The 22,099-nt window shown below is 53.4% G+C and overlaps 2 protein-coding genes across 32 annotated transcripts; both read right to left on the reverse strand.

Annotated features, from left to right (window-relative positions):
- Window positions 1-412: 412 nt before the first annotated feature.
- FITM1 (fat storage inducing transmembrane protein 1) lies at window positions 413-2,153 on the reverse strand. The gene is made up of 2 exons (XM_002718093.5): window positions 1,418-2,153; window positions 413-1,051 (listed from the first exon to the last, which is right to left on the reverse strand). Exons 1-2 carry the CDS (start codon window positions 1,681-1,683, stop codon window positions 439-441), a joined length of 879 nt encoding a protein of 292 aa, XP_002718139.1. The 5' UTR covers window positions 1,684-2,153; the 3' UTR covers window positions 413-438.
- A 3,993-nt stretch (window positions 2,154-6,146) lies between these two features.
- Window positions 6,147-14,516, reverse strand: DCAF11 (DDB1 and CUL4 associated factor 11). 31 transcript variants are annotated; one of them, XM_070053844.1, is made up of 16 exons: window positions 14,184-14,387; window positions 13,099-13,170; window positions 12,763-12,972; window positions 11,811-11,938; window positions 11,489-11,616; window positions 11,185-11,249; window positions 10,775-10,875; window positions 10,395-10,541; window positions 10,126-10,180; window positions 9,762-9,830; window positions 9,386-9,443; window positions 9,101-9,286; window positions 8,463-8,616; window positions 7,889-8,041; window positions 7,018-7,124; window positions 6,147-6,925 (listed from the first exon to the last, which is right to left on the reverse strand). In XM_070053844.1, the coding sequence occupies exons 3-16, from the start codon at window positions 12,783-12,785 to the stop codon at window positions 6,791-6,793; spliced, it is 1,509 nt and encodes a 502-aa protein (XP_069909945.1). In that variant the 5' UTR covers window positions 12,786-12,972; window positions 13,099-13,170; window positions 14,184-14,387; the 3' UTR covers window positions 6,147-6,790. The 31 variants fall into 31 exon arrangements, with proteins under 31 accessions (XP_069909945.1, XP_051678679.1, XP_069909941.1 ...); XM_051822719.2 differs by having other exon boundaries at window positions 12,740-12,977; window positions 14,184-14,370; XM_070053840.1 differs by lacking the exon at window positions 14,184-14,387 and adding an exon at window positions 13,555-13,748.
- Between the last annotated feature and the right edge of the window lie 7,583 nt (window positions 14,517-22,099).

The raw sequence follows: 22,099 nt of genomic DNA on the forward strand, positions 1-22,099 counted from the left end.
CTCGATAAACATTTGTTAAATACATGAGGGCACACACACCCCCACCACGGGGCAGACAGGGTAGAAAGGGGTCCCAGGATGGAGTGGCCAGACAGGCAGGCCCTGAGGAGGGCACAGAGGTGCTTTGGTGAGGGGGCAGGAAAAGCAAAGCAGCCAGGCTGTCCTCAGCAGGAACAGACACTGTGAATGCCTCTCCAGCCAGCTCTGGCTTTTCTCACCATCACGGCCCCAGATAGCTCATGGTTGGCAAAGACTGGGAGGCTGGAAGGAGGGATGGAGGTCAAGTACAAGGAAGGTCATTCGAGGTCAGTCACAGCAAGGACCGGCTACGGAATCCCAGCAACTGCGGGGGCGTCTGCTCTTCCCTTCCTACCCTTTGCAGGCCCCAACCAAATAATGAGAGGAGGCAGGGGCAGGCCCGGGGTGACTTTATTTCCGTCAGTTATGCTTGCGGCTGGCGTGGGGGCGGGGGAAGAGGCCATGGCCCGGGCTCCCCGGAGACCAGGGTTGATGATACCAGCTGCCGTAGGTGAGGTACCAGGCGAAGGTGCCCACGGCGGCGCCCACCACCTTGTGCGTGTACTGGTGGAAGTAGATGACGGTGCAGAGCAGCAGGAAGTTCCAGAGCCCCAGCAGCAGCACGTTGAGCAAGAAGACGAGGCGCAGGGGCGCTCCCGCAGGCAGCCCGTGGGCCAGGTACTTGGCAAACACCGCAGCTTCCTCGGCCATGAGCAGGCAGCAGAAGGTGAGCAGGAAGGTGTGAGAGGAGACCGTGTAGCCCCGCCACTGGTGGCCAGCTGCCAGGCAGCTGCGGCGGTCGGGCAGCTCGTGGAGCAGCAGGCCCTGGGGCAGAGGCTCAAAGCAGGACCCTGTCAGGTCCTCGATGAGCAGGAAGGCCCGGCCAGCCCCCCGCCACACGGCTGCGCCCACCACCAGCCGGCTCAGGTGTCTGGCGGTCACGGCCACGCGCCGAGTGGCCAGGAACACCACCAGCAACACGAAGCCTCCCAGGAAGGTGCATGTCCAGCCCCACGCCGAATTCACAAACTTTCTGTGGGCAGAGAGAAGAGGGGAGGGCTCTGAGAAACCACAGCGCCATCTGCCAGTGGGGGCTGGGTTCCCAGCGCTAGCCTGACCCACGTCCCACTCATCTCCGGTTCTCTCCTTCCAGTGCCCTTGACCATCCCCAGCTGTTTCAACTTGGCCATGCACCGCCAGGACCACCAGGCTCCTCTTCAGCCCTGCTCCAGACTTGCCCTTACCCCAGGGGCACGCCGCTCCCCTCCTCCTCCCCCTCCCCCCACCTTCTCCCTCAACCTCCTGGTCTATTTTTAGCGCTCAGACTGGCAGGAGAACAGAAGCCTGGAGAAAGGACCTAGGATCCCGGAGGGCAGGGATCTCCATGCAGCAAACTCACATGTTGAAGAAGTTGCCGTGGCTGGCGAAGATAGTCCGAGGGTTGACGTGGAACTGCAGAAGGGGCCCGAAGATGACCACTGCTGCCAACCAGGCATGGTAGAGGCGCCGTAAGCAGGGGCTGCCCAGGAGGCGGGCGGCTTGTTCACTCCCGAAATACAGCAAGGCAGAAGCTACCCAGAGTAGCACCCTCACCAGGCAGGCCAGCACTGCCCGGACTCGGGTCCCGGCACCCAGCCCTGCCCCCACTGCCGGCCCCCGTTCCATGTTCCCTCCCCTCCCCACTAACTGCTCGATCTGCTGGGCAGCTGAGGAGGGGCTGATGACCCCCCCCGGGGGGGGACAAGGACAGGCAGTGACAGGTGTGGCAGACACAGGGCAGAGCCCTGCTGGCAGCTGGCGGGCGGGAGAGAGGGGTGAGGAGTGGTAAGGGACTGGGGTGGAGGGCTGTGACAGCAGCAGGGGCCTGGCCTCTGGTGTGTGGTGGCATGTCCTGACAGCAGCCTGTGTCCCTTCCTGTTAGCCCTATGTCCTCACGGCAACCATGTTCCAGTTCATGTCTCAGGGCCAGGCCTGCTGTTCTGGGCCTCTGCTTGTCCACCAGCCTGCTTGGCTCTGTCTTCGGTCAGCCAAATGTCCCTCTCCTCACTCCAAATATGCTATGCATTTGCTCCACAGGGAAATTAGAAGTCACAAAGACAAAACCAACCAAACATTAGAAGTCATTAAAAAAAAAAAAAAGATCTGTCTTGTCATCAGTGCAGTCTGGTTCTTCAGCTGGGGTGCTGAGCCAAGGGCCCACACTGCAGGATTCAGAAGGCACTAAGTGGCACTGCTGGTTTGTGTACTGATTACGATGGTCAGTACATGAAACGCAGGTGTCCTCAGGAGGGCATCCTGAGATGGTAGAGGCACAGGCTGAGCCTCCAGGGCCCGATGACCAGGTTTGCTCCCTGGTGACAGGGGCTGCAGATGCTAGAAGGAAAATTCCATCTGGAGTCCATCAAAAGCTTAGGCATTGGGGCTGGTGCTGTAGCGCAGGTTAATCCTCTGCCTGTGATGCGGGCATCCCATATGGGTGCTGGTTCTAGTCCTGGCTGCTCCTCTTCCGATCCAGCTCTCTGCTATGGCCTGGGAAAGCAGTGGAGGATGGCCCAAGTGCTTGGGCCCCTGCACCCATGTGGGAGACTCGGAAGAAGCTCTTGGCTCCTGGCTTTGGATCAGCTCAGCTCTGGCCATTATAGCCATTTGGGGAGTGAACCAGCAGATGGAAGACCTTTCTGTCTGTAACACTACTTCTCAAATAAATAAATAATATATTTTAAAAAAAGCTTAGGTTTGTCTTCTAACCAGTGACTCCAGGCCACAGGGTAGCCCCATACAAGCCTTGGCCTCCCAGCCTGACTGCCTGGGCTGAAGCAGCAGGGTGGAGAGCGATGGACCTAGGGAGAAGTCCCTGTTAGTCAGTAACTATTTCCAGATCACTTTTTGGTTTCCTTCCTTGTTCCTGAAAACCAGAGGTGGGATTTCAGAGCCCAGTGGAGGCCCAGGAAGTAGTGAAAGGAATGAGCAAGGAAGGGCATCAGGTCCTGGGCCCAACAATGCGACTGCGGGAAGATCAATCAACCTTCCTCGTCCTCAGCGCCCTGGACACTGACTAATCAGCCGGGCTCCTTCTAGATCCTAAAGCGCTCACGTGGCATAGTGGCCTCCAGTCCTCCCGCTCAGGGACCCTGTAAAAGAATTTTGAGACTCCCAGGTCCCCTTCACACATTTTTAATGTGAAAATTTTGATCATAATTTTAGATGGTTGTGGACATAATTTCAGTGTATTATATACACTGACATTTCAAAATAAAGTTATTACATTACTTTTAAAAAAGGATTTATTTACTTGGAATGCAGCGACAGGGAGGAGGAGAGACAGAGAGCGAGTGAGCCAGCGAGCAAGAGTGCTTCTGTCTCCTGGTTCATTCTCCAAATGCCCACAAAAGCCAGGCTAGGCCAGGCCAGGCTGAAGCCAGCAGCAAGAAGTCTCTTACCTGGGTGGCAGGAACTCAAACACCTGAACCCACCACCTGTTGTCTCCCAGGGTGCCCATTTGCCGGCAAATGGGCACGAAACAGAATGGCAGGGATTCCAAGCAGACATTCTGATTTGGGATGCTGGTGTCTCAAACGGTGGTTTAACGCACTGTGCCACAATGCCTGCTCCCTATATCATTCTTCCAAATGTATCCAGTGGAATCGAAGTACAACAGTGATCAGATATGTCATCGTTACCCATGTTTAAAGCATGTGACGTGATCTGAAGCCAAAGTCACATTTCCCCTACAGAATTTATCGTTTTTATGCTTGAAAGTCCTTTATTGATCTCCTACCACACTATGGGAAAAAAAAGTATACAATTTCAAATTTATTTTTCAGAAGACTAATTTGCTTGTAAGACAGAGTAACAGAGGGGAGAGAGAGACTCTTATCCACTGGCTCACTCCACAAATGCCTCAAATAGGCAGGACTGGGCCAGGCTGAAGCCATGAGCCAGGAATTCCATCTGGGTCTCCCATGTGGGTAGCAGAAACCCAAATACTTGAGCCATCCTCTGCTGCCTTCTAGGCACATTAGCAGGGAGTTGGATCAAACATGGAGGAGCCAGGACTTGAACTCATACTCTGCTATCGGATGCAGGTGTCCCAAGTAGTGGCTCAATCCATTGGCTACATGCCTGAACCCAGTTTTTTTTTTTTTTTTAATTTTTTAAGATTTACTTACATGAAAGGCAGAAGGACAGAGAGACAGACACAAAGATACCTTCCATCCACTAATCCTCAAATGGTTGCAATAGCCAGGTCTGTGTCCAGGCCAAAGCCAGGAGGAGCCCAGAACTCCATCTGGGTCTCCCATATGGGTGGTATGGGCCCAAGGACTTGGGCCATCTTCTGCTGCTTTCCCAGATGCACTAGCAGGAAGCTGTATTGGAACTGGAGCAGCTGGGATATGAGCTAGAGCTCTGATATGGGATGCCAGCATTGCAAGCAGCAGCTTAACACTACACCAGAGGCAACCCTCCAAACTTTTTTTTTTTAAGTATTTTTATTATTTTTTAATTTGAAAGGTAGAGAAACACACACAGAGAAGGGAGACATCTTCCTTCTCCGGTTTGCTCCCAAATGCCTGCAACAGCTGGGGCTGGGCCAAGCTGAGGCCAGGAGCTTAATCTCTCTCTCACATGGGTGGCCAAGTACTTGCAAAAATTTTTGTTTTAAGGATTTATTTATTTGAGATGCAGTTACAGACAGGGAGAGACAAAGGTCTTCCATCCGCTGGTTCACTCCCCAAATGGCCATAACGGCCAAAGCTGGGCTGATCCGAAGCCAGGAGCCTGGATCTTCTTCTGGGTCTCCCACATGGGTGCAGGGGTCCAAACACATGGGCCATTTTCCACTGCTTTCCCAGACCATCAGCAGAGAGCTGGATCAGAAGAGCAGCCAGGACACAAACCAGTGCCCAACTGGGATGCCAGCACTGTAGGTAGAGACAGCCCACTATGCCACAGTGCCGGCCCGCCAGAACACTTTTTAAAATTAAATTTTGGGGGCAGGCACCTGGTATAGTGGTTCCAGAACACCTTGGATGCCTGCATCTCATGTTGGAATACCTGGGCATGAGTCCTGCCTCCATTTTTTTTTTCTTAGCAGTTTGAGGTTTATGAAAGATTGAGAAAACACAGAGCTCCCACACCTGGCATCCAGTGCCTATATTCACAACTTGTGCTGTGTGACCACCCTGCTGGCCACACGTCACTGACCAAAGTCCTGGCCTACCCCAGGGCTCATTCTTGGTGGCATGTGGTGACCTGTGTCTGCCCCAGGAGTTCCCTGTGCTTTCATCCCCCTGCCTCCACTTCTGATCCAGCTCCCTGCTAATGTGCACTATAAGAGGCAGCCAGTGATGGCTCAAGTACTTGGGTCCCTGGCATTCATGTAGGAGACCAAGATTGAGTTTGTGGCTCCTGGCTTCAGCCTGGCCCAGCCTTTGGCTGTTGTGAGCATTTACGGGTAAAACAGTAAATGAAACCTGTCTCTTTGGCATCCTGGATATAACATAGTTCTGGGTGCCCTGAGGTGGCATCTCTGGGTGAGGTGGCAGAGGGGACTCTAAGAGCAGTAGGAAGGATGATCTGGCATGCCTGCTTCACACTTGGCGGATGAACCCAAGAACAGGTGGCAGCTGGACACCTTCTTCAAAACTTCAACGTCACTGTGGAGTAGGGACCCTTTTACGCCTTGCTGGGAGTTTTGGGGAAACTTAGGGAAGGCGAAGTGCCTTGGGGAAAGACCCAGTGAGAGTAGGAGCTGAACCGCACCTCTCCCTGACCATCAGTCACTCTGGTGCCCGAGGAATCGTGTGCAAAGTGCGGGCTGGCCACTCTCCGGCTCAGCATCCGTGCGCCATCTCTGGAGCGGAGCTGAGGTCAGCGTCCCGAGGCTCCGCAGCGAACGTGAGCGGGCCCTGCCATCCCCAGGTCCACTCGCTGGCAACTTTCTGAGGCTGGTGAGAGAGCCTCCGTGGCGAGGCTTGGTAGTGACTGATCTGGGTTACTTCCCCTCACCCTGGGGAGTCCCGGGGTGTTTTTCTGCTAGGGAAGCATTCTTGAAGGCTTTGCTGAAACTCTTTTCTTGAAAGGAGAAGATGAAAGAGCTCAGCAGAAGAGGCAGAGACAGACACAGCCAGGTTCCCACAGGGAGTTTATTGAAGGAGCCACAGCCAGTGAGAGGACAAGGTAGTCCCACTGCAACCTTCTTCCTTGGAGCTCTTGGCCCCCCGGTTTGATGGCAGCCTTTGGGAAGGCACGGCTGCTCGGCGTGGGGCCACAGGGAGCTGAGAGGACCCACTCCCCGCTCCAGGGGCTGCTGAGGAAACAGCCTGATTTCCCCACCCACCCCCAGAGACTGCCAGAAGAAAGGCCAGGACACCTGGCCCTCTGAATGGCCAGTCAATCCTCAGTGTGAAGACCAGGACAACGGGCCTGGCCCAGGTGTCTACTCTAAGAGCACAAAGCTAACATCCAAACATGATTAAAAACACTCAAGACTGTTCTCTTGCTGCCAGAGGCCACAGCCCAGATAACAGCGGTCCTGCCTGGCTCTGGCCAGAGATAAGGACCCAAGCCGCCTGGGTGTAAGTGAATGAGGAGACCATACAGCCCCCGGGGAGGCTCCTCCAGGGCCTGGCTGGGGCCCAGAGCATGGGTTTCTCTCCTCTTCACCCAAAGCCAGTGACTCCTCCAAACATTCCCTAGAAGGGAAAAAGGGAGGAAGAGGCGGCAGAGAGCTTGTCCAGAGGTTCACCCTGCACAGGTCTGAAGGTCAGATCTACTGGGGTGAGGAAAAGGTCGTGGAGGGGCGGGCCCCGGGGGCGGGGGTGCCGGGGCACTCGTCGGCCTCTGGCATGTCATCCTGGAAGTACTCAGCCTGGACGTACTGCCACACACGCAGGTTCCCATCCCACTGCAGGGCAGAAATGGCCAGCAGTCAGAAGGTGCGATCCTCAGCAAGGCCCTAGCCCCAGCACGCGCCAGTCCCAGCCCACGCAGCCTCACCGAACTGCTGACAATCTTCTCTTCAAAGGGGTGCCAACTGACGTCACGTACACAGGCCTTGTGGTTGGTCAGCTTCTTCACGATGTGGCCGCTGAGAAGGTCATACACTGTCCGGGGAAGCTCACAGTGGAGAGACCGCCACAGGACCTTCAAAACACCCCCTTGGCTCCCCTGGGTGGCGCCACCAACCTGCCTCCCAGGTATTCTCACTGTCCCGCGGGAGCACAGCGCATCCCAGAGGACTGGGCTGTCTCTGTTCCTTTCCCTACGCTGGGCTGAAGGTATGCTCTAGTGCAGCGTGGCTTTCTCTGGGCCTCGGCTAAATGTCACAGGGCCTACAGTCAAGAAAATGCCGCGCCTTTCGAATGTTCTGCGAGGGACGGAGGGCACGTGCATCAACAGCATGCTGCCTGCAGGCATGTGCACCTCGTGTTCCTTGTGTGGGTGCATCTTTCTCTCTTCTGTAGGAGTCGCTAGCCGAGTGCCCGCCCAGGGACAGCACGGCTGTCGGCACCTTAGATCTGCAGCTGCGCCTGCTTCTCTCTGTACATTCCTCGTGCTCAGTGACTGCACGCCCCTTACTCCCGGCCGCTGTCTTTCGGTGTCACTCTTGTCTCGGTTCCCTCCTACCTTTCATCTGAAAGCCTCTTCCTTGACTGGTTGGAATTCTATGTTCCTTTTCTTAATTTAGAATGCTCATGAATAAGATACTTTCGACTTCTCTGCTTTAGCCTCGCCTCCTTCAAGCTAAATTAAATTCCACTTGTAGTCGTCACTATGCTTTGTGAGCTGGTCGCTGGTGGCTCTAGGCGGACTGTTACAGATCCACTCCTGCCCCCTCCCCAGGCCGCCGTGTGGACACCATCCTTACCAACCACTTTGCCAGTGGAACAGCCACTGTAGATGAACTGCTGGCCGGTGCTGTGCATGGGGGAGAATCGGCAGCGGATGAGGGTATGCAGTACCCCATGGCCCCGGTAGGTCATCAGGGAGCTGTCCCCTGGGAGTTTCAGCTTCCGCCAGGCTGGGCAGGGATGCAGAGAGAGCCTTAGATTAGGAGCTGCTTCCACGTGGTCCTGAACCACCAAGTCCTCGGCCAAGGTCAATGCTAAGAGACAACTGCCTTTCCAGCCTTCAACCAGTGGCTCTTTTCCCACTGGACAGTGGGTCAGTAATCACCATCATGGCCCTGCTGGTTGATATGACACTAAAGTTCTTTAATTAGCAGTTGGTTTTGAGTGACTTCCCCAACCCTCACCAATGGGAATCCCTTGCTATTCTCCTGGTTCAGCAAATAAAAGGTTAACAGCTAGAAAAGGGAGTTGCAAGGGAGACTCCCAGGCTACAGGTGAATCTCGTACTCATGCTAGGCTGCCAGTGCTTAACTATTTTAACGACCACCCGTCTGTCAACTCTCCAGCTCTCAGTTCCACTTCTGCTCTCACCTTTTTTGGGCACCTGCTGCCAGCGGTAGTCCCAGTTTTGCTGTGTGGCAGCCTGGCGTGAAGCTTCCATGCCTTCTCGGCTGGAAAAGCGTCGGATATCCCAGAGTTTGATGGTCTGGTCTTTGGAGTTGGAGATGAGGTACCGCGCATCACCCTGGGAATCCCAAGATGGGTAATGAGGCATTGGAACTTGCAAATGTCAGTGCCTGTGCGTTCTCGTTCCCCTTCCCTCGCTGAAAAGGAAGAACTCCAGCCTCTGATTTTGCTTGCTTCTTTATCCAGGTCAGCTCACCTTCGACGCTCTGTCTCAGATCCTACCCGCCAGCTGGGTTTTCCTCTCTTTGCTCAGGGCACTCACTGGCTGGAACTTCTATTCTATCCTGGATTAGATCGTCTTCTACTTTTTTTACACAGAAAGCCCTGCCCTGCTCCTTGAGAACTGGTGGGTACACACAGAGCTCATGTTTCCTGGCTTTGGTTCCTTCCATAAGTTCCAGCTCTTGCAAGCCTTGATTAACAAGCACCGTATTAGTCAAGGCTTGCGAATGGTGTCTAATTCCCACACCAGTTCATGTTCCCACCATCTTGGGCAACCAGAACTTTGGTTGCCTGGCTCTGCATCCTGCCTCTCTGCCCACCTTGCTGTCAATGAAGGTGATGCCATCCTGGTGTCCGGCCAGCGCACCCACAGGCTTGGGGTCATCTTCCCGCATAGTGCGTCGATCCCACACTTTGCAGATGGCATCGTCACCCCCAGAGAACAAGATCTGAGAGCTTATATCAGCAAAGGCCACTGCATTCACATCATCTTCATGGGACTCGATCTAGGGGAAAAGGAGGCCAGGATACTTGACATTCGCTTTCCAAACCCTACAGTAAGCCAGAGACCACGAGGCAGAGGCTCTCAAGCTCTCGAGTGATACCTGAAGGGTACGCCGGTTCTGTTCTCGGTCAAAGACATAGAGGCAGCCATCATTAGCCCTGGAAGGGAAGAGACAAGGGGCTCGTGGAGCCAGACTGAGAGGACCGATGCTCTGAAGAGTCCTGCTGAGAGGCGAGCCCGCAGCTGCTCTACACAGCAGGCTGGGGTCGGGTCGCTGTCTCCCAGGAGGCCCGCCACCTCCCATCGTGATGGGAAATGGCACGCAAGAGGTACAACAGCTTGTAAGCCCTGCCCTTGGAGATGAGCTGTGTGTTCCCAATGGCTGCCAGTGCAGGCTGCGCAACAGGCAACAGCAGAGCCCAACTCTGGGAGAACTCCTATCTCCTCGACTGTAGGAGACATCCCCCAGCACTCACCCTCCCAGCACCTCTCGTCCATCTGAGGACACCGCGATGGAGAAGACGGCAAAGCGACGCTCATCCGGCCTGGAGAGAGCAAACGAGGAGTGGGGTTACGTGGCCTTCCCCTCTACACAGAACCTACTGAGGACGGTGAGGCGCAGCCTCGTGCTCAGCACGTGCCGGAACGTGGATCATCTCAGAGAGAACCTAGCCATCTCATCTACCCTGCTCCTCTGGCTTGCGGGCTGGGTGGTGCCTGCCCAGGGATCTGCGGCACCACCCTTCCCCTTTAAGAGGAGCTCTGGGCCAAGAGGTCGCCTCCTGGAGCGCCTTCCTTGAGAGGTTTCTGATGAGGATGACCAGAAAGGGAAGCCAGTACCTCAGATCCAGGGCAGTGTGTGTGTCTCCTTCCCCGTGGATGTTGCAGATATGGACTAAGAGAAGCAAGAGAAACAAGAATCTTTCAGGGCTGGGGGCAGGAGAGCGGAAACGAAGCGAGGGAAGAGACAGGACAAAGGGCAAGGAGGTCCGAGCTCTCCGAGACTGATCTTCCTGGAACAAGGCAGGGGGCTGTGCTGAGAAGAGACCAGTGCGTGGAGACCTCATCATAGGCTGGAGAGACAACAGAAATCTGGCACACACACTCACTGTAATCAGACCAGCTGGAGTAGAGGAAGTGGTTCCCATCAGGGGTGAAGGCCACATCTAGGACGCTCCAGCCCACATCCCGGGCCTTGATGCTCTTGAACTTATGGAAGCGGCCATACCGGCAGTCATAGAGTCGGATTGTCTGGTCTGTAGAGGCAGGGATCAGAGTCATAGAGCGCCCTCCTTGGATCCGTCCTGGGTCACACCTCCATCACTCAGAGTGTCTGCGGAGTCTTCCCTTTATTGGGGGGTGGGGAGGAGCCCTGACTGTGCAATCCTAAGCCTGGTTCTGAGCTCTGGGTCTGGGGCTCTCTAGCCTTGCTCAGGGGGAATGTCCCTCGTTCCAGGGAAAGGCAGTCGACAGGACCAGGGTCTGGTACCTTGGCAAGCAGACATGAAGATTTGCCCATCTTTGCTGTAGATACCACAGAAAGCCTTCTGAGAGTAGCTATCAGTGAAGCCCAGATCATTGGGCAAGAAGCTGGGGAAGCAGAAGGAAAGCGGGGTTGAGGTGGGCTCGGGATGAGGAGCGTCCCGATTCGCAAAATCCTAACAGAGCAGGAGCTCCAGGCCGAGGGCAGTCTTCCCTTTCGGCTTTGTGACCGATCCCCGGCCTCTGATCCACTCCGCCACGTCCTACATCTCTACACTTTTCCGCTTTGTCTCCCCTTAGAGCTACAACCCCATTTAACCTAACCTGAACGCCTCTGAGGCCCTTTAACATCTGCCCCTTCCAAGTTCGGATCAGACCTATCTGGCCCTTGGTCTGCCCGCCGAGCCCCATACTCACTGAGACATCACTCGAGACTGTTCGCCAAGGGAGAAGCTTCCCCGGTGGCAGAGGCCCCGTTCTCTCTAAATGGAAGGGATTGGGGAACATTGCTAGCAGAGAGAGATCACTTCAGTCACACCAAGCCCCCTCCTCCACGAATGCTGCTTTCGCCACACAGGGACAGGCACCACACACAGGAGTCCTTCCCGGGGGAGCTCTCCAGCCCAAGCACCGAGGCTTCCTTGGGAAGCTGACTTCCTTTCTCTCTGGTGCTGGCTGCCTCAGGCCCGCTGCCAGGCCGGCTGGAGGTGGAGAGGCCTACCTGGTGCAACATTCGAGGAAAGCTGTGCTCTTGGGCTGCCCGCTTAAGTCCCAGGCGCCCTGTGGCCAATTCCACCTGCGTCTTGATCTCATTGCATTCCAGCTCCCGGGTGTCAGGGGCTGCGTCCACTGTGAGTGCCAAAAAGAGTTTCCTGTTAGGTCCTCCAGCCCCAGAGGAGAGTCTGCAGAACTGTGCCCCAGCCCACCCAATGTGCCTGTATTATCTCATCTTTCAGCTTAGCTTACAACTCTTCACCAAAATAAAAAAGGGCATTCTAACAAAAGTTCTCCAGCGTAAAGCCCTAGTCAGCCTTTTCTCTTACCAGGAGGGTTGTATCGATCCCCGAGACGTCCATCCCAGGCACTGTCATGCTCCTCCTCGGAGTCCGAGAGGGCCTGGATGAGTTGTAAATTTGCTGCACCTCTTCCCTGCACCAACCTCACTTGGCCTCTGTGGAGAGACCCCCCCCCCCCCATTATAAAGGAGGGGACCTCTTCTGCCAAACCAGCCGCATTCAGAGTCACTGGCTTCACAGCTCTTAGAGCACGTGGTACTCACGTTAAGCCTCAGGGATGACTACAGCTTGGCTGCTACTGCCAGCTTCCTAGAAGACACCGTAGGAAACTGCTTCCTAGCTTTAGAGCAAGTGCACCTACTAAGCCAGCTCCCCAGAGGACTACAAATCCCGAGAGCATTTCCTTCTAGGAAATTCTGTGTCCCGCACAGGACCCAAGATTCTGAAGGGATCCCCAAGCTTAGCTTCTCACAGAGCCAGCTGCCCTCTTCCCAGTTAACTGTGGTCACTCATTCTTTCCTCAAAAACAGGGTTAGAGTTCCATCCATTTAAACTTGCTTTTCAAGTAAATCCACACAGCCTCACTGCTTCAACACCCCCTTCCCACCTCCTCACCCCTTGTTATCGCTCCTTTCCCAACCAAAGCCTCATTCCCTCTTTTTAAAAATACAATGTTTGAACTTACTTGGCAAATGGACTACATTTGTGTAGTCGGTCAGACAGGCTCCCCCTGAATACACAAGCACTCTCCACACAGGAGCAGGTCCTCCTGGGGACCTTCCCCAGGTAAGAACCACTCTTAGTGGGCATGGAGCTGAGTGCCACGGGCACTTTTCCAGGAGGAAAAGGCTGTCCTGGGATAATTCCATTCCCTACCCTCTGTAATTTTCCTGCCTGGAGCTGGGATCAAGGAACTGTGGTGGCAGCTGCTGGGGTCACACCAGAGGGTAAGTTACCTGCGGAGGAGATAGGCCAGTACCTGGGCCAGATCCACATCTTCATCCTCCTCTTCTTCCTCCTCACTGCGACGACGCAGGCCAGCCCCTCTTCGGGACAAGCCCTCCGAGGGGTCTCCAGACCCGGATCCTGCGCTGCTGCTATTCCGTGATCCCATCTTCTGGTCACAGCATCTTTAGGTCCAGTGCGGGAGCTTCTCCTGTCACTTTCTTGGGTTTGGTGAAAGCCAAGTCTGCTCTAGAAACACCAGGGATCCTGAGATGGGGCGACGGCTATCTCTGGGAGGGTGAGCCTTCCTAGGGACTGAGAGCCTGCCTCTTTAGCCTATGACAACTCCTAAAGCTTCGGGAACACGAACCTTCCGCAATCCTGCGAAGCACAGAAAGCAGGGTGAAGCCTCGGGCGCTACCTCAGCTCACCAAACAGAAACCTGTGAACAGGCATTTCTCAGTTTCCTACCCCAAACTCACCTATCAAAGTCCCCGGAGGGAGGGTGAATTCCCAGGTAACCTCTCTGACCGGCCAATCAAAACCCCTCGCGGAAGAAAGCGCCTCACTAACTTACCTTATCTAACCAATCAGAAGCCTTGGGATTCAGAGACCCCCGCCACCAAACACCCCCTTACCGACCAATCAGGGCGCTCCTTTGCGAGAGCCGGCAGCGGCGACAGCCAATGAGGCTAGAGTTCGGCCGCCCCCCTCTTTCTCGCCTAACGCCCACGTGGTGTGCCGGGGGTGTGTACACCAAGGGGGGGGAGACGAGAAGCACCTCCCACTGAAGCCGGCGGTTACCGCCCCACGCGAGACCACCCACCAGCCAAGAGCTGTCGCAGGACCCACAGCGGCGCGAGGCCTTGTTTACACCGACTGCCGCCAAAGCGTCAGCCAACCGCTCCCCCGTCACGCGCCTCCTTCGTCACGCGTCTCCCGGCTTCCCGGTCGGCCGGTGGTCAACGTCACACGACGCTCCTCACGGGCCCGCCCCCTTGGCCCGCTAACTGGCCGGCCGAGCGCGGTGATTGACAGGTGGGCGGGAGATAGTGCGTGACCAGGAGGGGCGTTCCCTCTGGGTGGGGAGGATTAAGTGGGAGCTGGCAGCTTCCTGGATCAGACAGCGGGACTAGATTTAATGGCTTACAGGAGGGACTTACAGGAAAAAAAAAAGAACCACAAAAGTAGGTGGTTCGCCGCCGAAAGGTATTTTAGCCAGGGCTGCCGTTTGCATTGGCCGCGTTAGACCAGGCCCCGGGCCTCCTAGTTCGCCTGACGCCCGGCTCGAGCCGTTCTCTTTGCGAGCTCGAGCTCCAGTTGGCCCAGCTCTGAGGGGTGCCCCGTGTTCACGTCACAGATGGGAACCTACGCCTCCACACCCTTCTTCCGGGTTTGGCTTCTGGAAGCCTTGTTATGGGGGAGGGGCTTGCCTTTCCCTAGCCCTCCTCTTACCCGCACTCGCAACTTTTTAGACGATCCCTGGCTCCCTCCGCGGTGTTGGCAGACGCTCCCTAGAACGCCCGACGCTGCCGCTCGGGTCCGGTCAGTGTCGGGCGGACGCCCCCTGGACTCCTCCGGGTTTTGCAGACTGTCCCTAGACCGGTTGGCCCCGCGGCGCCCCTGCGCTGGGGCCGCGAGGCTGGGGTGGACGTGTGCGCCGCCTGCTACCGTGTCCAGTGGGTTTATGAGTAACAGGGCAGAGTCCAAGGCCAAAGGCTTGCCACACTTCGGGATCTTTGCCCAGGCCAGAGGTGGGGAGACATGCAGTTCCAGTGACCTCGCTGTACCGGCTGTAAAGTCCTGGCTCCCAGCTGTTCGCCCGCTGCGACGCACCCGCCCTTACCGCACTGCCTTGCCCCCCCCCCCCCCCGCCCTGCCCTGAGCCCCTGAGGGCAGGGATGGGAACTAGGGGCCTCCTGTGGGGCTTGCACACCCCAGGAGGGTGAGGGTGTGGCCGTCCTGGTCTGCGGACCGCTGGACCGGAGCCTATCGCTGGAGCCGGCTTCATGGGCGTGCGACCTGTGCAGGCCAACAGGGCGCTTAGAAGGGGCCGGTGCTTGCCCGAATGTTGGGCTCCCAGCGCCCTGAAATTTTTAATTTTGGAAGCATTTTCGTCTTGGGCTGGGCTCCACGGTTTTGGTGGTGCTGCTGGTGGCCGGCCCCTCATTGCCAGCTGGCTCACTGTCTGTGCTATAACATTTACTGGGACTTCACAGTTTTGGATTATCCAACCTGGGAAATCTGGAATCGTCTTTTGCAAATATTTCCCTTCCTTAGATTCTTCAGCTGAGTACTTACGTTGTTTTTCCTTCGGCCTCGCCCCTTAGCGGATCCTCTGAAGGATCCTCTAAGGACCCCTCATGGGGCTCTGGATCGTTTAATGCAAACCTCCGAATCTGGTTGTCTGTTTTTTATTAACCTCACTTTTGGTTGTTTTTGCCAACAAGCAAGCCCATAAATCCCTTGTTTATTTCCACCTCAGCACCTTCGGGAGAATTTCTTATCTGGAGGAAGCCTGGTCTCTATTAGTGAAGTTCCATCACAGCCCCTGCACCTGACCCAGTGGTACCACTTCTGGGAGTCTCACCTGGACCCGGGGAAAAATGTATTCCTGTTTGGCAATGATTGATAATAGTGGAACACTGGAAAGAAAAATAGATCCCCGTATCTATACAGTTGTAGGATTGGCTAAATAAGTTGTGGTCCATATGGCATAGACACAGAAACATGTAGCCATGAACATGATGTTGTAGTCTATTTTTATACTATGGGGAATCATACAAGCTACACTGCAGAGTTTTTAAAAAGTGGTAGACAGTCCCTTCTAGTGACATATCCTGGTGGATGCCAAAACAATATGGTTTCAATTTTACATAAAGTGTCAAAATACCCAGGCTTATTACATCATTAAATAATAAAATGAGGAAGGCCTTTCAGGGACCAATGACATAGGTGTTGCGCGAACAACAGATTCTTTTTAAAAATTTTTTTTCAAAGATTTATTTATTTACTTGAGAGGCAAAGTTTCAGACAGAGAGGTCTTCCATCTGCTGGTTCACTCCCCAATTGGCCACAATAGCTGGAACTGCGCCGATCCGAGCCAGGATCCAGGAGCTTCTTTTGGGTCTCCCACGCGGGTGCAGGAGCCCAAGCACTTGGGCCATCTACTATTTTCTCAGGCCATCAGCTGGGAGCTGGATTGGAAGTAGAACAGCTGGGACTCGAACCAGCACCCATATGGGATGCTAATGCCGCAGGTGGATGCTTAACCCACTAAGCCATAGCGCCGGCCCCAGGATTCTATTACTAATACAATTCTGGCACCTGACCTGAGATCTAGAAAAACAAACAAGAACTTATGTTAAATTCACTTTCTTAATAATTCCTTTTTTTGATAATCTCTTTCCTCTTCTTTGTATTACAAATCTAGTTTAAGCCTTAACAAGATCTTGTAAATTCAAGCCTTTGTAAGATGGAACTTGTCTAATATTGAATATTACATTTAAAAGTCATGGTGGGGGCTGGCGCTGTGATGTAGTGGGTAAAGCCTCCGCCTGCAGTGCCGGCATCCCATATGGGCGCCAGTTTGAGTCCCAGCTGCTCCTCTTCTGATCCAGCTCTCTGCTATGGCCTGGGAAAGCAGTAGAAGATGGCCCAAGGCCTTGGGCCCCTGCCCCCACGTGGGAGACCTGGAAGAAGCTCCTGACTCCTGGCTTCAGATAGGCACTGCTACAGCTATTGCTGCCAATTGGGGAGTGAACCAGCAGATGGAAGCGCTCCTCTCTCTTTCTCTCTGCCTCTCCTTCTCTGTGTAACTCTTTCAAATAAATAAAATAAATCTTAGGCCGGCGCTGCGGCTCACTAGGCTAATCCTCCGCCTTGCGGCGCCGGCACACCGGGTTCTAGTCCCGGTCAGGGTGCCGGATTCTGTCCCGGTTGCCCCTCTTCCAGGCCAGCTCTCTGCTGTGGCCAGGGAGTGCAGTGGAGGATGGCCCAAGTCCTTGGGCCCTGCACCCGCATGGGAGACCAGGATAAGTACCTGGCTCCTGCCATCAGATCAGCGCCATGCGCTGGCCGCATCGCGCCAGCCGTGGCAGCCATTGGAGGGTGAACCAACGGCAAAGGAAGACCTTTCTCTCTGTCTCTCTCTCACTGTGCACTCTGCCTGTCAAAAAAAAAATTTTTTTTAAAGTCATGGTAAATGTTATAAAAAATCAGAGGACTTAGACCAAAATTTCCTCCTTAATATCAAATCAAGTGCTAAAGACTATAGCATTCATCCCTGGATCCACTGATTCATTGTGTATAAACAATTTCCTAGCCTATGGACTTGATGTCACTTGTGACCTACACTGTTTTTCAAAGTGTGTATGAGCTACTGTATTTTAGGGTGCACTATGTTTTCTATTGAAAGAAATAAAATGGCATTTCGTTAAAGATAATTGTAGTTCTGTCACTGTGGCACACTCCCTTGATTTTGAAATCTGACACGTTGCTTGGTGACAGTTTATAAAGTGCTTTTCATTCGGGCAGCCTCTACTGTCCTCAGCTACACTTGAAAGCCTCTGTCACTGAAAGCCACAAAGAGGTTTTCTACTTTCAGCGCCCATTTTAGGACTATTTCTGGTAATTGCTAAGTAAATGTCAGCTAGTTCACTTCCTGTCTGACCTACCTGCGTTTGTTTTTTTTCCTACCCTTCGGCCTCCACTAGAGGGCGAACTGAGCTGGAACAGAGCAGGGGAAAATAAGTTCTGTGCTCTGGCTAACCATTTCTGACCTTTCCCCCACCCCAGCCCCCAGCCTGCTGATTGCACAGAGTTTGGGGACACAAGTACATCTCCTGGCAACACGCAGGGAAGGGAACGTGTGGTCTCCTGAAGTGACTGAGACCGACCGTTTATTCATTGTCTTCTTGTAGCAGTGTCTGTGTTGATTCGAGGGAGGAAGTATGCTGATTTGCACAGGACTTAAAATGTGTTGATTGGAAAGCAGTTACTTCCGGGATGTCAGTCCCATATCTTGTATACTTAAGGCTCTAATTTGTGTGCGCGCGTGTGTGTAGAATAGGAGGTACAGAGAACTTCAGTCCTGTTTTCTTTTTAAATTTTAATTTATTTGAAAGGCAGAGGGACAGAGACAGAGATCTTCCATTTGCTGGTTCACTCCTCAGATGCCTGCAACGGCCAGGGCTGGGCCTGACCAAAGCCAGAAGCCTGGAACCCCATCTGGGTTTCCCATGTGAGTGGCAGAGACCCAAGCCCTTGGCCATAACCTGCTGCCTCCCAGTGTGTATTAGCAGAAAGCTGGAATTAGAAGCAGAGCTGGGACTCCAAACTAGACACTCCATATGGGATGTGGGCATTGCAATCAGCTATACCAAACGCCTGCCCTTAGTCCTGGTTTTGAATATGAACTGTCAGTGTGAACTCATGAGGTATTTTATCTTCCTGTCTCTACCCACTGAAAAGGTCTAGAAACAATTACTAATCCAGTTAGCAATGAGCATTCTTCACATCCAGATTGTGGTGTTTTTTTTTTTTTTTTTTTTTTTTTGACAGGCAGAGTGGACAGTGAGAGAGAGAGACAGAGAGAAAGGTCTTCCTTTGCCGTTGGGTCACCCTCCAATGGCCGCCGCGGCCGGCGCGCTGCGGCCGGCGCACCGCGCTGATCCGATGGCAGGAGCCAGGAGCCAGGTACTTATCCTGGTCTCCCATGCGGGTGCAGGGCCCAAGGACTTGGGCCATCCTCCACTGCACTCCCTGGCCACAGCAGAGAGCTGGCCTGGAAGAGGGGCAACCGGGACAGAATCCGGCGCCCCGACCGGGACTAGAACCCGGTGTGCCGGCGCCGCTAGGCGGAGGATTAGCCTAGTGAGCCGCGGCGCCGGCCCAGATTGTGGTCTTAATAATATCATCTGCCACTGGAAGAACCCAGAGCTGCTTGGAGAGATGGCTGATTCCAGGTCTAGGGCAAGAAACATACAAGATGAGTATGGAACAACTTACACCAGTTATTGGGAAAGCAAACAGAAGTATCAGGGTCTTGTCAAAAGAGCTCAGGAGGGGCTGGCATTGTGGCATAGCAGGTACAGCCACTGCCTGAGGTGCTGGCATCCCATATGGGTGCCAGTTTGAGTCCCAGATGCTCCACTTCCAATTCAACTATTTGCTGTGGCCTGGGAAACCAGTAGAAGTTGGCCCAAGTCATTGGGTCTCTTCACCCACGCGGGAGACCTGGAGGAAACTCCTGGCTCCTGGCTTCAGATCGTGCACAGTTCCAGCCATTGTGGCCATCTAGGAAGTGAACCAGCGGATGGAAGATCTTTCTCTCTCTCTCTCTACCTCCCTCTCTGTAACTCTTTCAAATACATAAATCTTTTTTTTTTTTTTAAAGGACTCAGGGACCAGTGCTGTGGTGTAGTGGGTAAAGCTGATGCCTGCAGTGCCAGCATCCCATATGGGCGAAGGGCACACTTCCGATCTAGCTTTCTGTTATAGCCTGGGAACACAGTAGAAGATGGCCCAAGTCCTTGGGCCCTTGCACCCATGTGGGAAGACCTGGAGGAAGCTCCTGGCTCCTGGCTTCAGATTGGTGCAGCTCTAGCCATTGCAGCCATTTGGGGAGTGAACCAGCGGATGGAAGACCTCTCTCTCTATGCCTCTCCTTCTCTGTGTGTGTAACTGTAACTTTTAAATAAATAAATAAAATTTTTTTTGGACAGGCAGAGTTAGACAGTGAGAAAGAGAGAGACAGAGAGAAAGGTCTTCTTTCCATTGGCTCACCCCCCCCAAATGGCCGCTACGTCTGGTGCTCTCTGCTGATCCGAAGCCAGGAGCCCGGTGCTTCTCCTGGTCTCCCATGGGGTGCAGGGCCCAAGGACTTGGGCCATCCTCCACTGCACTCCTGGGCCACAGCAGAGAGCTGGACTGGAAGAGGAGCAACCAGGACAGAATCCGGCACCCCAACTGGGACTAGAACCCGGGATACTGACGCCACAGGCAGAGGATTAGCCTAGTGAACCCCGGCGCCGGCCAAATCTTTTTTTTTTTTTTTTTAAAGGGCTCAGGATCCAAGCTCCTATGGCTAAAGGTGGGACAACTTGAGCATTAATAAGGTTAATTTAATAAACAGTATGTTTAAATCTGCTCATAATGGTGTATGTGCGTGTGTGTGGTTAACTAATTGGCTACCTTTTTGAAAGATGATGGGAAACCAAATCATTATTTTGAAGATGGTATATAAAGAAGAATTAAGCAGTTATCTTGTTCCTGTATGAACCACACCTCAAGGAAATGAAATGGAACATAAAAGGAAGAGTCCCTTTATAAAAATATTCCACTTGTTACAATGGAACTTGAATATATCTCCAATGAGATAACAAATTTAGGCATTGATTGAACTTCTAGGTGTGGATTTTTTGACACTCAAACATATCTTTTCATTATATACTAAATTCAAAAATACAAATCTTATTAAAATGCTTATCTTTTTAAATTTTTATTTATTTATTTATTTTTATTTTTTGACAGGCAGAGTGGACAGTGAGAGAGAGAGAGAGAGAGAGAGAAAGGTCTTCCTTTGCCGTTGGTTCACCCTCCAATGGCCGCTGCGGCCGGTGCGCTGTGGTCCGTGCTGCGGCTGGCGCACCGCGCTGATCTGATGGCAGGAGCCAGGTACTTATCCTGGTCTCTAATGCGGGTGCAGGGCCCAAGGACTTGGGCCATCCTCCACTGCACTCCCTGGCCACAGCAGAGAGCTGGCCTGGAAGAAGGGCAACCGGGACAGAATCCGGCGCCCCGACCGGGACTAGAACCCGCAAGGCGGAGGATTAGCCTAGTGAGCCGCGGCGCTGGCCTAAAATGCTTATCAAACATTGTCTACATAAATACTCTCAGATACTATTGGATTATTATGCTATGGACATTTGCTAAGGTCAATTAGAAACAGAACAAAGTTAGCTCTGCGAGGTCGGCTTATGTGGTTCTGTGTTGCAGCTGATTTCTCAACTTCGTTTCTGAGAGGAGGAGCGTGGTAGGGGCAAGAGGCACTGAGTCACCACACAGACGCTGGGAGTCAGGTGAAAGCAGGCCTGAGGCGAGCAGCCCACAGACTCATTTATTTGAGTTAGTACAACAGCTTATATAGCCAAGACCAGCCAATCCGGTCAAGGGGCGGTCTATGCCCCAACCAATCACAGCCTGTTGCCAGGCAATTTCCAAAGCCATCCAATCACAGTCTGTTGCCAGTCAGGCTCTTGTCGCCAGGCAGTTTCTGAAACCATCCAATCACGGCCTGCCGTCAGTCAGGCTCTGTTGTCATGTGGTTTCCTCTGTTGTCATGTGGTTTCTGAAGCCATCCAATCATGGCCTGTTGCCAGGCAGTTTCTGTTGTCAGCGACCATCTTGGCATGACCTTTTCACCTCAGTGGCCATCTTGATATGATCTTTTCACCTCATTCCACCACAGTTCTGGATATTGAGCAGGCATGTCAGGGTGTCCTCACCCATACCCGGAGCACGTGGCAGGTGCACAAGCCAGTGACACCTGCCTCTTCTGCCAGGGGGTGGACTGGGAGCCAGGTATCCCCCACTGCACTGTGTGAATCTGACGCACATTAAATTCTCCAACTCACAGAAGAAAGAGACGAAACAGAATGAAGCAGCGTAACTTAGCTGGTACTGAACTTTAGAAGTCAAATGTTGTGAAATTTGGCAAGTGGGAAGCAGTAATCTGCACAGAAGTTTGTAGAGGTAAATGGTAGGAAAGCAAACGCAACCGTGCAGCTGCTCCTGCCCCAGGTGCTCACAGGCAGACCTCTTCCTCGTCCTCTTAAGTCCCACTGTAACAGAAATTAAAGGCCAAAAGACCACCAGGAATACTTGATTTCGCTGTACCCTACATACATACTCTAAGTCACCTGTGCTGCCACAATGAGGGGCTCCAGCCTTTGTACCGTTCATGAGGCCTTGGAAGTTAATTTTTAATGTGGCTAAAGAAAGTGAGGACATTTTCTAAATTGCATGAAATGGCCTGAAAGTATAGAAACAACAAAGATAAAAATATTAATTTTGGAACAGATTCAAGGAAGTTACCTTTTTAGGTGTGGCTTCATCAATGGCTGAAATGAAAGAAAAGAAAGGAATGGAGGAGGGAAATGACAGAGACATAAAAGACGTAAAAATTTGGGGCTGGCACTATGGCGTAGTGGTTAAAGCTGCTGCCTGCAGTGCCGGCATCCCATATGGGTGCCAGTTCAAGTCCTGGCCGCTCCTCTTCCAATCCAGCTCTCTGCCATGGCATGGGAAAGCAGTAGAAGATGGCCCAAGTGCTTGGGCCCCTGCACTCACATGGGAGACCCAGAGGAAGC

The sequence above is a fragment of the Oryctolagus cuniculus genome, chromosome 12, assembly GCF_964237555.1.
Source record: "Oryctolagus cuniculus chromosome 12, mOryCun1.1, whole genome shotgun sequence".
Lineage (NCBI taxonomy): Eukaryota > Metazoa > Chordata > Mammalia > Lagomorpha > Leporidae > Oryctolagus > Oryctolagus cuniculus.

What these genes read in the sequence shown, in the direction of transcription:
- FITM1 (XM_002718093.5), bottom strand. Translation starts at nt 1,683, where the DNA reads ATGGAACGGGGGCCGGCAGTGGGGGCAGGGCTGGGTGCCGGGACCCGA. An exon ending in CACGGCAACTTCTTCAACAT is followed by an intron (nt 1,052 to 1,417) that starts GTGAGTTTGCTG and finishes CTCTGCCCACAG; the next exon opens with AAAGTTTGTGAATTCGGCGT.
- DCAF11 (XM_051822713.2), bottom strand. Translation starts at nt 12,897, where the DNA reads ATGGGATCACGGAATAGCAGCAGCGCAGGATCCGGGTCTGGAGACCCC. An exon ending in CTCCAGCTGGTCTGATTACA is followed by an intron (nt 10,181 to 10,394) that starts GTGAGTGTGTGT and finishes TGCTTCTCTTAG; the next exon opens with TCCATATCTGCAACATCCAC. An exon ending in TTCCACTGGCAAAGTGGTTG is followed by an intron (nt 7,125 to 7,888) that starts GTAAGGATGGTG and finishes TTCCCCGGACAG; the next exon opens with TGTATGACCTTCTCAGCGGC.